Here is a 15,758-nt window from a genome sequence, read left to right as displayed (position 1 = left end):
AAACAAACGGCGGGGAATGGGCTTCGAGACAGGCTCGGGATTGACTCGTGAGGAATTCGTGACCGATTCGGGGGAGATGAGAGGAGAGATAAGAGGAGAAAACAGCGATCACGTCGTCGGTATACTATCGCCACATGAGTCGCCAGAGAGAGAATCAGAAGACGGTGCGATCGATAATCTGAAACGAAACGAGGGTTTCCCCTACCCGACGACACCGTTTCATCTCCACTCGACAGCTGGCAAGGAAAGACGACATAAGAACGACCTTAGTTAAGATTCGTCCCGCACAATTAAACCCATTTTCGATTTATTTTTCGGCCCAAAATACTTAAGGACCAAAGTTCGGACCGCCGATAATCATGGCCTAACTACTTCTGCACCGAGATATGAAAATGTTTAAAACCAAAACTTTCACGACAAGATTTGATACAAAGGAAGATAAGAAAAGACAACAAGCCAGAAACAAATACTCCATATGATTTTAAAAATAAAAATGGTCACAAGAGAGAGAGAGATATGTTCTTAGGAACAGAAGAGGTGACAAAACACGAGAAAATGTAAACAAACCGCTTATGGAAAGAGAGATGAAGATGAGATCAAAATCAGATCAAAGAGTGCGTGCCTTAACAAACAAGTAAAAACCTTTCTTCTCCGGTAGACAATGCCAAAGTTTCTCCCCTTCACAGCAGATCAGCAACGTTCGAAGGCAGCTCCTCAACAACCACGTTGTAAAACTTCTGAATATCAAACAGCATCCTCTCATCATCCTTCGTCACGAAGTTGATCGCCACACCTTTCCTCCCAAACCTCCCACTTCTTCCGATACGGTGAAGGTAGTTCTCAGGCTGAGTCGGCAGATCGTAGTTGATCACCAGAGACACCTGCTGAACATCGATACCACGAGCCAAGAGATCAGTGGTGATAAGCACACGCGAGGAGCCAGACCTGAACTCTCTCATAATAATGTCTCTAGTGTTCTGGTCCATGTCTCCGTGAGTCGCAGACACCGTGTGGTCACGCCCCCTCATTTTATCAGTGAGCCAGTCAACCTTCCGCCTGGTGTTCACGAAGATGACGCTCTGAGTGATGGCCAGCGTCTCGTAGAGGTCGCAGAGCGTCTCGAGCTTCCACTCCTCCTTCTCAACGTTGACGTAAAACTGCTTGATACCTTCCAAGGTGAGCTCGTCGCGCTTCACCAGGATCCTCACCGGCTTGCTCATGAACTTCCTCGTGATCTCGAGAGCCTCCGGCGGCATGGTCGCCGAGAAGACACCCACCTGGATCTTGGGCGGGAGGAGCTGGAAGATGTCGTAGATCTGGTCCTTGAACCCGCGGGAGAGCATCTCGTCGGCCTCGTCGAGGACGAACATCTTGATGTAGTCGGCGCGGAGGGACTGGCGCTTCAGCATGTCGAACACGCGCCCCGGGGTGCCGACGACGACGTGGACGCCGGCCTGGAGGATGCGCTGGTCCTCGCGGACGCTGGTCCCGCCGACGCAGGCGTGGACCTTGACGCCGAGGTAGTCGCCGAGGGCCCTCATGACCTTCTCGATCTGCTGGGCGAGCTCTCTGGTCGGGGCGAGGACGAGGGCCTGGCACTGGACGAGGGAGTAGTCTAGCTGCTGGAGGACGCCGGAGCAGAAAGTGGCGGTTTTGCCGGTACCGGACTGGGCCTGTTGGATCACGTCGAGGCCTTTGCAAAAGGGAACGATTCCTCTTTGCTGGATAGCAGAAGGCTTCTCGAAACCTATACACAAAAAAAGCACACTCATGAGGTGAAGCTTCTAAGAGAGATAATACAAAACATAAATCACAAAATTTATTTGTCTAGACACGTACCGTAAGCGTAGATACCCCTGAGGAGATTCTCTTGGAGACCCATGGCGTCAAAGCTGTCGTGGGATTCATCGTAAGAGGTGAAGAACTCGTCCTGTCCCTCAAGACTGTTAACCATACAAACACAAATTAGCAACACTCATGTGGAAAGAAAGCGAGAAGGAGAAAACTGACACTTCGTTCAACTTCTGGTCGAACTGACGTGCATCAAACTGAGTGCCTTCTGGTGCGGATCCTGCCATGACTACATAGCACAGAACAAACAACAAGTTAGACATAAACAGGAACAAGAGAGGAGATTTAAAAAGACAAAAGTCTTTTATGGTCTAAACAACATCAAACACAAACAACAAAAAAAAACATCAGAGCTTGAAGTTTGGATCTTATTCCACAGGAAAACGACAAAAAAAAACATGGGTGTTCTAAACCAATCGTAGTGGTTTCAAAATCTAACAAAACTAAATCAACCTAAGCTGGGTGTAGATCCTAGAATAAATATTCGTCATCATCATCATCGGCTCAGAGTCTTAACAGAGAGAAGAGAAAAACAAAGTTAGATTCGTAGTGGGCTAAACTAAAGATCTAAAATCATCGACAGAAAAATATACAATTTTTTTTATATAAATCGAATAAATTTCGAAACTTTGGAACCATATCCATCGAGAGAAACCCGAATCAGAAGCCAATAAACAGAATCACAGGGGAACGAGAAAAAAAAAGAGATGCGGCAAACCTGGAGAGTGAAAGAGATTTGGTAGTAGTGGAGTGATGTTTTTTGGTTTAACTAAGGGAGGCTGAATCTCCCAAACTCGGATCTAACCGGCTAAGGCGGTTAGAGACAAAGAGCGAAGATTGATGAGAGGCTTTGAGATGAGAGTGAACGAATCGTAAAGAGGCAGAGGGGAAAACGCGTTGCTATCTTTATATATGCTTCTTTTTTTCTTTTTTTTTTTTTTTTTAATACATGAGTCGTGTTAGGGTTCCCTTTCTCGATAGGAAACCTTCTCGTATTCTTTCTTGGAATTCCGGTTTTACCCCTACTTTGCCTTCTTAATTACCCCTCTCGGTTCCGGGCAAGGATTTCCTCAGAGACTAGTTAGTAGTGTTCGTGTCTTAATTCGAGTTTAGCCATTGTGGCAAATTGTAATAAGAAAAAAAGGAATAGTTATTTAGTGGACAATTAGGAACACAAATTCTTATTTATTTTTTGACCTCCAAAGAAAAGATTCTTTTCATTATTTTCATTTTCTTCTTTACAAACCAAAGCTTTCCATCTCATGTCAACTTTTTGATTGCTTTGTGACGTGTGTAGTGTAACAAAGCAGCTTTCGAGTTACGAAGATAATTTCTAATCAGGTAATGGTTAGAAAGTGAACAAAGTATTATTATCTCTACTAATACATTTATCTCTCTATGTTTTAATTTCTAATCAGGTAATGGCTCCACAGTAAACCCAAGGTATATTATAACAAGTCATGTTGAGGGTGATCTGATCATATACTAGAAAGGAAGAGCAACGAAATTAGGTGATGTTTGTTACACATGCACCATCAAACTTAGAGAGTGATGTAGAAATCAAATAAATATATTTGCATCAGTTGTTTCAAATGTAAGTTCCTTGTTCATAATAACCAAAAATCAAAATAAGAAAAGAGATTCAGCATACAGTAAGGGAAAGCAAAAAAATCATCATTTAGTAACCTAAAAAGTTTATAAAAAACTTATGAAGAACGAAATTGCAAATAAATTCTGAAAACCCATTTACTTTGAATGGGCCTGCCTAGTAGGCCCATTATAGGAGTTGATGTTAGTTTTGACTGATCCATGCCGTTGATTACATACATGCCCCCACTAACTAACGCACGCTGCCTTTTGGTGAGCCGTAAAAGCTCTCATAGAATAATAACACAGAGAGAAGGGAGAAGTCGCAAAAACAAAAAAAACTAAAATCAGAAAAGAAAATATCAAAATCAATCTCGATCTCTTTGCATAAACAATGGTTTACGCATCCCGTATCATCATCACCCATACCAAGAAGGTTTATGTTCCTCTATTCTCATTTTCCATCGCTACGACTTTTCAGTCCTTCGATGATCATATGTTTATGAAACTGTAGTCTGAATTGTCGATTTTCTGCTTCCGGGTGCTGATTGAGTTTCTGGGGTTTGTCCTAATCCAATTTGATTGTTCGTTTCATTTGCTCATTGCTGATTGAAAGTCATGTGGATTTGGCTTTGGTTTTATGATCGGTGATTGAGGTTATTAACTGTGAGAAAGTCTCTACCTTTACGGAAAAGTAATTTGTTAGTTGTTCAAGTAATATCCGTTTAACACCACTTGGTGGTTGTGTTGACAGCTGAAACATGTTTCCACTTTACTACGGCGTGAGCATGCTGCGGCAGTCCGCGGTTTCTCCAACAGTACCCAGCCCTCACTCACTGGAAGAGAAGGTAAGTGGGTGCTCTCTTCATTGCAGTTCACTAGCTTATTTGATGAATGAATGCATAGAGTTATTCTCATCGTTTAAATGATCATGAAACTGATAACTGAAAATTTAATATGTTTAAGTGTATCCTTATTGCTTGCTTTAGTATTTTATGTTTTGGTCTTCAGATATGCTCAAGACTCGCCTGAATTATTCCCCGGCAGAGAGACTTTCGAAATGTAGTGCCAGAGATGTAAGCCCTTGCTCTTCACTTTCCTTTCTCATCTACGTCACAAAATCATGTCTAATATAATAAGCGTAATCCTCTCTGTTCTATAGCTTCCAATGCCTAGTGGTATTTCAACAATGAGCACAAGACCAACATTCTTTAGAGAATATATAAGGTAGTTGCTTCTCAATCCATTTGCCAAAGGGCCTTGCCTTTAACTATAAGCTTCTTTTGTTGTGTTTCAGCTCCCAGATGCGATCAGTAAGAGGATTTTCATCCAGCTCAGGTTGATAGTTCTTCATCCTCAGTTGATTTCTTACTCTTGTAGCTTCCAGCTTGCTCTTACGTACATCTTCTCTTTGAACACCGTAATAATTTGTGTATAGAAATCATTTTCTGATTTTTATTTTCTGTCATTATGTTTCTGTTACTGTGTTACATGGTTCATTTTACCAAGAACTTATAAAATGTGTTACAGATCTTCCTCCTCATCAAGAGATCGGAATGCCTTCTCTTTCCCCAACAATGACTGAGGCATGGACTTCCGATTACTAACTAACTTGTTCACTGTTAATTATTTTATCTGTATACTAAATCTATATTTCCAAATTCAGGGTAACATTGCCAGGTGGCTGAAGAAAGAAGGTGATAAAGTTGCTCCTGGTGAAGTGCTTTGTGAAGTTGAAACTGTAATCTTAATTTCGATTAAACCTCCTCTTCTTTGTTTTTTACTATCATGCCAAGAATATAACACTAATCTCAAGCTATATATTTTAGGACAAAGCGACCGTCGAAATGGAATGCATGGAAGAGGGTTATCTCGCCAAGATAGTGAAGGAGGAAGGGGCAAAAGAAATTCAAGTTGGTGAGGTATGAGAGTTTCTGGCTTTTGATAACTGGGGGTTGAATATTATTGAATGATGCATTAGAATTGGCAACCATCTTCATCGTTATTTGTATGATAATAATATTAATCGGTCATGTGTCTTTGTCTGCGTAGGTGATTGCTATCACAGTTGAAGAAGAAGAAGATATTCAAAAGTTCAAAGATTACACCCCTTCATCTGGTACTCCTCCAGCTGCTCCTGAAGCAAAACCAGCCCCTTCCCCACCAAAGGAAGAGAAGGTCGAGAAGCCAGCCAGTGCACCTGAAGCCAAGACATCCAAGCCAACCTCGGCTCCTTCAGAAGATCGTATTTTTGCTAGTCCTCTTGCCAAAAAGTTGGCTGAAGATAGTAATGTTAGTGTCCACCAAAAAAAATCTACTAAAGCTCCTATGGTTGATCTCCATCCTCTTAAATTATCTCCTACTTTAGGTACCTCTCTCAAGCATCAAAGGCACAGGTCCTGAAGGACGAATAGTGAAGGCTGATGTCGAAGAGTTCTTAGGTAACATATCACCTTGCCTCTTCTCGCTCCTTTACATTTTCCTTCTGGTCTTTCTTGTCTGTGTTAACAGCATTTACACAATCGTTGGTCCTAATACATCTTCCTATGTTACAGCTTCACGCGGTCAAGAAACTACTGCCAAGCCTTCGAAGCCCACCGATTCAAAGGTTCCAGCTTTGGACTATGTTGATATCCCTCACACTCAAATACGAAAGGCAAATACCTATACAACCTTATTATCTTGATTGCTTCTGTTGTACTCACAAAGGATTCTAAAATCGGTTTATTGTATAATTTTGACAGGTCACAGCCTCACGTTTGGCATTCTCAAAGCAAACTATTCCGCACTACTACTTAACCGTGGATACATGTGTTGACAAACTGATGGGGTAAGTATTACATATCAGATGGTGTATTTTGGTTCTGTCAATGGATGCTAGACACAGCTATTTTTTATATATATACGCAGCCTTAGGAGTCAACTGAATTCATTTCAAGAGGCGTCCGGCGGGAAACGGATATCAGTTAACGACCTTGTTATTAAGGTACATTTGTACTTCAGTTTCTGAAAGCATAGCTCCGTCTCTGTTCCTCCATTGTGAAATATTTTTCTTATTCAAAAATTGCAGGCTGCTGCATTGGCTCTAAGGAAAGTTCCACAGTGTAATAGTTCATGGACAGACGAATACATCCGCCAGTAAGTGTTTTTGCTGCTTCAGAGGTTCATGGAAACTTTGCAGATTATCTAATTTGTTGGTTTTAACTGTATGTGCAGATTTAGCAATGTGAACATCAACGTGGCAGTACAAACAGAAAATGGGCTTTACGTTCCTGTTGTCAAGGTACAGTTATTACACGTTTCTCTGTAGATTTCTTGAAAACTCACTTGATCAAAATTTTGATTAATACAGGACGCGGACAAGAAAGGGCTGTCCAAAATTGGAGAAGAGGTTAGATTCTTGGCTCAGAAAGCTAAAGAAAACAGCTTGAAGCCTGAAGATTATGAGGTTAGATTAGATCTCAGTCTGCTCACTAGTATTTGCTTCTCCTAAAGCAAATCAGCTTAAGTTGTTTTTTTATTGACAGGGAGGAACATTCACAGTCTCCAACTTGGGAGGACCTTTTGGCATCAAACAGTTCTGCGCAGTCATCAATCCACCTCAAGCCGCTATTCTAGCAATCGGATCAGGTAAAGCCCTACACATACACTCCATCCATTGAAGTTTCTTCCCCTTAATTGATTTGTATTGTCGTGTCTGAATCTCAAAACAGCTGAAAAGAGAGTTGTTGCTGGTAGCGGCCCTGACCAGTTTAACGTGGCTTCGTACATGTCTGTAACACTTAGCTGTGATCACCGCGTAATAGATGGTACGTATTCACCTCCTTTCCTATGCTATTACCATCATCATTTCATGGAAAAGGTCTAATAGTAAGTCATCATCCTTGTGCAGGTGCCATTGGAGCTGAATGGTTGAAAGCATTCAAGGGTTATATCGAGACCCCAGAATCTATGTTGCTCTAAAATCCACACAGAGACGATACACGCATCAAAGTTAAAAGCTCATATGAGTGAGTCAAGACATTAAATTTATCTGGTTCAACAGTTTCTACAAGATTTGATCACTTTAGACCTGCCCCCTGGGCATGCGTTTCAAAGTTGCTTCTTTGCCATGCATTACATTGAGTTGACAGATTTTTTTTGTCCCAAAATAAAAATCAGAAATCCAACAATCTTACTTAACTTGGGAGTATGGTTTCATCATGGGTTGGCATCACAATAAAACCCCATTTATTATTTGTTAACCATAATTAGAGGTGAGTGTTGGATCCAAAAAAAAAAAAAAAGTGTGAGAGGAGTGTTTCTTCCTACGAATTGATACCTCAAGTTACAAATGCTGAATCTCTTTGGCAACACACGGGAGACGAGAGAATCAGAGAGCATCCTTTTCGCCGGAAGAAATCAACGGGATTTGATGAACTTTTCATCGATTCGCCGGATTCTCATCGGCTTTTGACTCCCGGCAGTCGGGCTTAGATTCTGGAAACTGGTGGCTTGTTTAGCATATCATGTTTGCCGGCATCTTCTCTAGCAAATCATCATGGCTCTCTGATGATTTTGTCTAGATAGACCAAATTTATATCTGGTTTGTTTGTCTGCTTATTTCTTTTAGTTTAATCTTGATTCTCTATTTTTTTTTGGATGTCAATTGTGTTGCGGTTATCAATTCTCATAGCTTTATCCTTATTCTCCTTTAAATGGGTTCTTCATCTTCAAGCTTATTCCTATCTTTAAAGATGTTTTAGATGGATTTTAGCTATCTCTGAAGTTTTCTTTTTCGCGATGCAAACTGGATTCAAGCTTTGAATCGATGGTTCAGATATGGCTTAACCGTTCTGGAATTGGTTATCCGTTTTGCCTTGGTCTCTCTCGATTTCCGTTATCGGAAAATCATAGCGTCGGGTTTCAGACCGGTGGAGGAAGGTGTAGGTCATGTACGCCGTATGTCTTTCCTTTCGTAGCAGTCCTACACGTGGACATGATGTGGCTTAGACTTTATCCTTTTTCTCCTTTTGGGTTTAAATATTTGTTTGTTTATAGCTTTTTATGGGCTTTAAAAAAATGAGATGCCAAAAGAAAAAAAAAATTTCTTTGGCATAAAATGCTAATGCTTGATATAAGTTTAAACAAGACAAGAAGATAGTAGACTTTCTCAACCTGAACCAAATATTCATATACTTCTTACTTTTTAGTTAAAAATTAAGAAAAAGTTTCTTATATTCTTTTAAGAACTCCGCCATAAAAAATCGTGGATAATCGTACTTTTATCATCCCTTGTGGGTCTTTCTCTCTATCGTCTCTTCCTCTCCGAATCATCATCCCTCTCTCATGCAATGATTTTTATATTGTTTTTTTTGAAAATAAAAGGGTTAAACCCGGGTCTATTAAAGACACAGACCTAACATCCGGGTGGAGGTACAGCCCACGGATAGACCCTCTCCTGGGCATTCAAATGAGCCGAAAGCAATAGCCCATATCCGTGTGGCCAGCGGGGTTCGAACCAGGGTTCGCCGTATTGGGTTTATTCCCTCAAGCGCCACTGGACTACCACCACCGGTTAATTTTTTATATTGTTATATTGTTGCATGCAAGGGTTTATGATATTGTGACATAAACCCATATCTTACATTTTTTTCATTTGCCGCTAACAGCATCATTTTTATCAATATGTACAGTATATGAATGGAACTTGATATTTGGGTTTGACTATTAAAACTTAAACGAGTATTCAACCGTTCCATCACCTTGGTTAGTATATAGGATTTTCATTATTTTACACAAACTAAGAGTTACGTGTTTGACAAAGAAAAAAAACTGCGTTCACATTCCACTGTTTTAAATTTGACGGCTATTCCACTTTTTGTTTGTAACATGGTTTGCTACGAAGTGCTGTACTTTAACAAGTTCCTCTGATCTCCAATATACCAAATCCAATCTATTACCAAATCATTCATCATGGTAACCTATCATTCCACACATATATCAATTCGAAAGTAAATAAGGCCGTTGAAAAAAAACACATACACATCCAAAGTAAAATTTGATGTTGCACAATTTGTATTCCAACCTAGGAGTCTGTTTACAAACAAGCAAGAAACAAAAATATCAAACGAGGTTTCCTTCTCTAATGTCAACATCATTGACTCGATCAAAAGAAATGTCAACTAAAATATTCCTTTAATCCCATGATCAACAAACAAAATACTTTCAAATAAAAGACTATAGTTCATCAAACCAGAACTTTCTACCTCCCTTCCTAATAACACAACTTACATTTTTTGCCTTTATAATCTCGATGAAAAGAGAAGTTACATATAAAACTATACAACAAGACTAAAACACTCTTATCAGATATCTATTTAGCTTTGAATCATGGAAGTTAACGGTGGAGAAGATCAATACGAAGAAGCATCAGAGTGGTTTGTGAAGTATTTAAATCGTCAAGGTGATTGGTTAGAAAAGACCAGAGGAAATCTAATGGTTGCAGCGACAGTTATAGCTGGTATGAGCTTTCAAGTTATGGTTAGTCCTCCTGGTGGTGTATGGCAGAGTGATATTTGTTCTTCCGGTAATCAAACCGGTGTTACCGTACCGGTTTGTACGGCAAAAGCGGGAACTTCGGTATTGGAGCACGAGAGTTCGAAACGTGGACTCTATCTTGGAATGGTTATTAGCAGTACAGTTTCGTTTTCTGCCTCCATGAGCCTCATTCTACTTGTCATCAGTGGATTACGACTCAGGTATTACAGTATTACTAGTTAGACGAATTATATACGCCACAGATCATTTATATAATATGATCACTACCAGTATATAAATTATGATAATTTGTAGATTATTTGGCCTTTTTATAAAAAAATGCAACAGTGTTCCAAGTCGCAAGAAAATGATATTCAAACGTGAGTTTTTTTTTTATTATTTTGATTTTACAAAGGATAATATTAGATTGTTGACTATGGTTTAAATATAATATAAGATTGTATTAGTCCAATAGTTGACTTAGATTAATCCAACAAATCAGTCTAATTCGTTAAATCTACTTAATTTTGTTTTGACTCATCACTATTTGATTGGACAAAAGGATTACGAGTCTATGACAAATCAATTTCAATGTTTATTTGGAAATTCCGAGAAATTGAGTGAAGTGTTTGAATTGATGATAAAAATATAATTGAGAATATATCTGATGATGTTTGTTATATAGGAACCGGATGATAATGGCGATCCTAGTGACATTTATGGTACTAGCGGTTCTTTGCATATCGGCGGCGTTTTTCTTCGCTGTCGCATTGGTTCAGTATGAAGATGATAAAATCATCTATATACTAATGGTTTATGTGGGATTCTGGATCGTGTTTCCTGTTATAATACTTGTAAGCCAACTAGTTCGGTTTTTAGGTTGGCTTATTTGTTTCGTATGTTGTTGTTGTCCACGTCGACGACGGTCCCCTCGACGGCTGTTGCCAGTGACTCCATCTCCTGTCCATTAACGCAGAAGACGAACATGTGGATCAAACCCACATATGAAATGAGCTATGGTGTTACTAGTGCGATCACTAGAATAAAAGTCTCCCATGCATATCCACTATTATAATAAGGTTGATCACTTGATCGTATGGGGTTTGTATTGTTAAATTACTATTATATTCTTTTGATTAATAATTTTCTATGTGAATCATGAATAAAAGCATCTTGTAATAAGTCTAGTTGAATTTGAAAATAAAATAAAAAATATTTTGTTAACGAATATATTATTTTACCACTGCAACGTAAAAGTGTTTTGTAAATGGATATACTCGTCTTAACTCCAAGAAACAAAATGATAATTCCGGTTAAATAAGAAAGCAAACACGGATGAAAATGAAAACACCAACTTTATGGACATTCTTTCACTATTAAGAAGGGTTTATAAGCCGGGACAGAATAGCCTAGTGGTAACACTAGAGTGAACTGGATCCCAAGGCACCTGGGTTCGAGTCCTCTGGGATTCCGGAGACCGCCCGTGACAAAAAAAAAAAAAAAAAGTTTATAAAAAAACGATAAGCATTCCATTACGAGAGAAGATTAATTATATCCTGAACACAAAAATATAGATTTTAATATATACTTGTAACTAGGTTTATGCACAGATCTGATATCTTGGGTTTTGAAAGTATTTATAATTTGGGACATCTAATTTTTTTATTTGTTTTGTTTCGAAAAATACGGATATTATGAAAAACAAATATTCAGAAAATAAATAGATATTTACGAATACTTACTGATGAAATGTTTTGATTAATACAAATAATCTTAAAAATTTGATATAAATTTGTTTTATAAAATACTTTTCTCAGTGATATATTAAAAAAAATAAAAGAAATAGTGAAATTACATATTATGTAAATTTTAAACTTAGTTAACAATTATAATAAAACAAAACTTATGAAAAAAGTTTAATTATCATAAATTTTTTTCTTTTTTATGTAATACTTTAATATAAGCAATAATGTGAGTAGAATATGTCAAATCATATGTTAGAATAATAATTATATAAATTTATAATCAAGATATACATGTATTTATATATTGTTGGATCGGAGCGGATATCGGCTTTTACTATTTGTGATTTGATTCGATTTTAGCGGATATTGATTTTTAGTATTTACTTTGTTTCGAAAGTTTATGGATATCCAAAATTTTCTGATCGAATCGAATCAAATTTTAAGATAAAATGCTCGGCCCTACTTGTAGCTATGTCGTCTTATATTTACGTGATTGGATAGATCAAAACCACGCTATCCCACTTTATAATTAAGGGAAAATAACCAACTTGTAATAACCCTAGAGGCCTAGAGAGAAATTAGGATATAGTTTTTTACACATTTTTTTGATCAACAGTTTTTTACTGATTACATGTCAATATATATCATGAAACTGAAAAAAGAAAGAAAATATTACACCCAAACACAGTTTTAAGTTTTTATTAACATAATAAGGCAGTTTCTTCTAGCAAAACACTTTCTCCTAATAGATTCCTTTCTACCAAACAATCTAGTTACATTGAAAATAAACAGCTGTGTAACTAAACAAGCATTTTAGCGGGAATAAACACACACCACACGTCCTTATTTCCAATCGACGGTCCATATTAAATCTGACATTTTTGACAAGACTGATATATGTTTCTCTCCCCAGCCTTTGGATTTATTTTATACTCTGTATTCCAACGGCCCAAATTAAATTATGTCGTAAAATCCTTCTTCATCTTTGATATTCACTTTTTTGTTTGTTTGGATTTTCTGCAAATCAAACGTTAAGCATTTTCTTCCTCCATTTTCATCGGATTACTACTGTTAATACTCTAACTTGTTCTCAAAACCCACGTAATGATAACTCCTTAACAAATAGGCTTATGTTGTAATCTAATCTTTTTATGTTTTTATTTGCAGATCCGCCATGGCAAGTCACTACATGGTTATTCCTAGAGAGTAGAGCTCCACTGACTCCCTCTGAAATGTTGCAATTGATAAAAAAAGATGTTAAAGATTGTACCAGTCCGTCCCAACATAAGCTTACTTGAATTACAAAACAATGTCAAGAAGGATTTCTTCACCTTCATTGATCCGTCCCCTCCAGCTGTCTTGAGTTATTGGTCTCCTAACACTAAAGAGCTTGCTATCAGACTCACAACACCACCGATTATACTCACAAATGACGGGGCTGTCTCTTTCTTCTTCCATCACCTAGCATTACCCCAAAGCATCCAACTTGTTTGTCATTTTAGAGCCCAATCGAGTCAAACATCAAAGTAGTCAAGTTGATGAGAATTCTCTACATTTGTCTAACGTGTGTACATCTATCAAACAAAACTTGAAAGGCTAAAACGTGTGTAAATCTAGTTAAACCAAATCATATGTACACCAATATGTGTTCGTACACACTAGTCTGCGGACAATGCTTTATAAAACGTACAACTCTATACGTACGCACTAGTTTGCGGACACTGCTTTATAATGTACATTGATCATATGTATGTACATAATGTATACAGATCATATGTATATCAATCTGTACAGACTCTCTGCTTTATAATGTACACATATCATTCTACATGTACATCGCTTTAATAATATACATATGTACATAAGTAAACATGTACACATGTACATATGACATGTGTACATGTGTACGTTATGAAGCGGTGTATGCAACCATGTGTGTACGTAATAAATCAGGGGGTATATATGCACACAAATCATACGTATCCCCCAACAGTTCAAATATACAAATCGTTGCTTATTCACATTACCGTTTTTTTTTCATTTAATCTTCCACCAAAAGACGTATATTTCAATTTTTTCACTAACCATAGTGTACACAATGATACTAAACCCACCAAATCTCTAATGTGTCTTTATCTATCAAACAAAACGTACACATGGACACAAATCATATGTACACCTATCATATGTACACTTATCAAACAAAACATACATATGTAAATAAAACGTACAACTCTATTACGTACACGTTAGTTTGCGGACACTGATTTATAATGTACACAGATCATATGTACACCAATATGTATATAATGTACACAAATCATATGTACACCAATCAGTACAGACTCCCTGCTTTATAATGTACACATATCATTCTACTTGTACATCGCTTTAATAATATACACATATACACAAGCAATGTACACATGTACATATTTATAATGTACACATATTTTGTGTACGCTGCAAATCTGGAACGTATAACATCAACCAAATAAAACATAATACCCTTATGAAAACCACAAATAGGTGCATGTCTTCTGAAAAACAATACCATAAATAGGTCAACATGTCTTAATACATAATACTCATACATAATTCCACACCAAAATAGGTCTACATGCCTTATGAAAACATACTAAAGTTCACTCTATATACACCATCAGTGTTAATACAGAGGGACATCCAAACCCTTGTCCATTCATCCTCTAATGTTTTACAATTGGTTCTTCACCACCACCACCCTTGTGTTTCCTTTTGTTGGTCTTTGCTTTCTCGTTATACACAAATAGTGGGTCCACTGCATCAATCCCACCCTAGTAGCCTTCGTAATCTCCATCATTGTAATGTCATTCCTTCAACAAATTAAGCATGTAATAGACCTTTTTATCAAAATTTTCTTCATTCCAAACACCTCACCTTTCCTCGTTGCTCCCACAAATCTCCATCATTGGTTTGACAGGCAGCTGTAAGAAAACAAAAAAAAACAGTATCACATACAAGTACTTGCACACGTGCGTACACCACTGTCGGAGTATCTGTGTAGACAACTTTTGCTACGTACACATGTACGCTATTGTTTTGTACACTTATACGCTTAACATCCTATGTACACGGCCACACATGAGAAGTAAGCTTACTTCAAAATCGTGTTTTGCCTTTTGTACGTCCGCCACATTCAGTCTGAAACAGGAATTTTGAAGAGATTTCCAAATCATGAACCCATAAGCTTCGCCATCTCCGGTGTGCCGTTCAGCGCATCTCCGATTTGGGTTTCGTCAAGCACATATGTAACCCACAATAGACGATCTATGGCTGAGTACACATTCACCCTCTCTCACGGGAACCGGTCGATAGCAAATAGCCTCTTTGGTGGTCTTTCGCACACATCCTCAATCTCCACCACCTCTGTCATGATATCAACAGTTAGAGACCAAATATGCAAAAGGAAATATCACCAAAAAAAGGGAACTAACCGTCGGCCTCCTCCTTCCCACGCCGGCTCCGTCTTAGCGACATCTTCTCCGCACAATCTTCTTCTCTGAGCCTTCACTATTAAAAAGTTGCCGCCTTCGCCATCTTCTTTCGAAATCGTGCCTTCGTCGCTATCGTCTTCTCCGTCGCCTCTCAGATTTTTCTTTCTCACCTCGGTAAAAGCAACAAAAAGTAAGAAAAATAATTTTTTACATCCGGTTAATTAACACGATCTCTAAAACTATTGCAGGGGTCCACTTCGAATTTTAAATTTCAAAAATGTAACCAGAAATAAAAAAAAAAACACGTTTACCAAACTACCCCATCTGTTACACTTTATGAGGAGCAAGTTGAGACTTTTCACATATAAACTGACTCAATAGTCACAACTGTCCTATTGTGTAATTAAAAGATGGAAACTGTCCTGCAGTGTTAATAAGTCAAAAAAAAATGGGTAAAAGTGAGTCAAAGGGAGGGAAGGAGGTAGGTCTCCCTCACCCACCCCTCATCTCCTATATATATTCGACATCTATAACTCTCCATTTTCAGTTTTAGTTTTTTTTTTAATCTAACAAAACCAAG

The 15,758-nt window shown here is 38.0% G+C and overlaps 3 protein-coding genes across 5 annotated transcripts; 2 read left to right on the top strand and 1 right to left on the bottom strand.

Annotated features, from left to right (window-relative positions):
* Window positions 1–453: 453 nt before the first annotated feature.
* Window positions 454–2,804, bottom strand: LOC125575225 (eukaryotic initiation factor 4A-1-like). The gene is made up of 4 exons (XM_048757121.1): window positions 2,570–2,804; window positions 2,011–2,080; window positions 1,840–1,943; window positions 454–1,747 (listed from the first exon to the last, which is right to left on the bottom strand). The coding sequence occupies exons 2-4, from the start codon at window positions 2,076–2,078 to the stop codon at window positions 681–683; spliced, it is 1,239 nt and encodes a 412-aa protein (XP_048613078.1). The 5' UTR covers window positions 2,079–2,080; window positions 2,570–2,804; the 3' UTR covers window positions 454–680.
* An 861-nt stretch (window positions 2,805–3,665) lies between these two features.
* On the top strand, window positions 3,666–7,620 carry LOC106448576 (dihydrolipoyllysine-residue acetyltransferase component 2 of pyruvate dehydrogenase complex, mitochondrial). Of its 3 annotated transcripts, none has more exons than XM_013890445.3 (19): window positions 3,666–3,874; window positions 4,193–4,286; window positions 4,450–4,514; window positions 4,601–4,665; window positions 4,736–4,776; window positions 4,969–5,024; window positions 5,105–5,179; window positions 5,268–5,360; window positions 5,491–5,730; window positions 5,807–5,879; window positions 5,994–6,094; window positions 6,183–6,268; window positions 6,349–6,424; window positions 6,509–6,576; window positions 6,655–6,721; window positions 6,791–6,886; window positions 6,966–7,068; window positions 7,152–7,247; window positions 7,331–7,620. In XM_013890445.3, the coding sequence occupies exons 1-19, from the start codon at window positions 3,833–3,835 to the stop codon at window positions 7,399–7,401; spliced, it is 1,608 nt and encodes a 535-aa protein (XP_013745899.1). In that variant the 5' UTR covers window positions 3,666–3,832; the 3' UTR covers window positions 7,402–7,620. The 3 variants fall into 3 exon arrangements, with proteins under 3 accessions (XP_013745899.1, XP_048613077.1, XP_013745902.1); XM_048757120.1 differs by lacking the exon at window positions 3,666–3,874 and adding an exon at window positions 3,907–4,094; XM_013890448.3 differs by lacking the exon at window positions 3,666–3,874 and adding an exon at window positions 3,926–4,104.
* A 185-nt stretch (window positions 7,621–7,805) lies between these two features.
* On the top strand, window positions 7,806–11,497 carry LOC125587034. Its single transcript, XM_048757123.1, has 2 exons — window positions 7,806–10,178; window positions 10,643–11,497. Exons 1-2 carry the CDS (start codon window positions 9,811–9,813, stop codon window positions 10,926–10,928), a joined length of 654 nt encoding a protein of 217 aa, XP_048613080.1. The 5' UTR covers window positions 7,806–9,810; the 3' UTR covers window positions 10,929–11,497.
* The last annotated feature ends 4,261 nt before the right edge of the window (window positions 11,498–15,758 follow it).

Source organism: Brassica napus, chromosome C5 (genome assembly GCF_020379485.1).
Source record: "Brassica napus cultivar Da-Ae chromosome C5, Da-Ae, whole genome shotgun sequence".
NCBI classification, from domain to species: domain Eukaryota; kingdom Viridiplantae; phylum Streptophyta; class Magnoliopsida; order Brassicales; family Brassicaceae; genus Brassica; species Brassica napus.
This window is presented reverse-complemented; position numbering and strand designations above follow the sequence as displayed.

Bases quoted from the DNA above. Each gene is read 5' to 3' on its own strand.
- LOC125575225 (XM_048757121.1), bottom strand. From the start codon at position 2,078: ATGGCAGGATCCGCACCAGAAGGCACTCAGTTTGATGCACGTCAGTTC. The intron at 1,944-2,010 runs GTCAGTTTTCTC...TATGGTTAACAG, and splicing joins GACCAGAAGTTGAACGAAGT to TCTTGAGGGACAGGACGAGT. The intron at 1,748-1,839 runs GTACGTGTCTAG...TTTTGTGTATAG, and splicing joins CAGGGGTATCTACGCTTACG to GTTTCGAGAAGCCTTCTGCT.
- LOC106448576 (XM_013890445.3), top strand. From the start codon at position 3,833: ATGGTTTACGCATCCCGTATCATCATCACCCATACCAAGAAG. The intron at 6,577-6,654 runs GTAAGTGTTTTT...CTGTATGTGCAG, and splicing joins ACAGACGAATACATCCGCCA to ATTTAGCAATGTGAACATCA. The intron at 7,248-7,330 runs GTACGTATTCAC...ATCCTTGTGCAG, and splicing joins TGATCACCGCGTAATAGATG to GTGCCATTGGAGCTGAATGG.
- LOC125587034 (XM_048757123.1), top strand. From the start codon at position 9,811: ATGGAAGTTAACGGTGGAGAAGATCAATACGAAGAAGCATCAGAGTGG. The intron at 10,179-10,642 runs GTATTACAGTAT...TTTGTTATATAG, and splicing joins ATCAGTGGATTACGACTCAG to GAACCGGATGATAATGGCGA.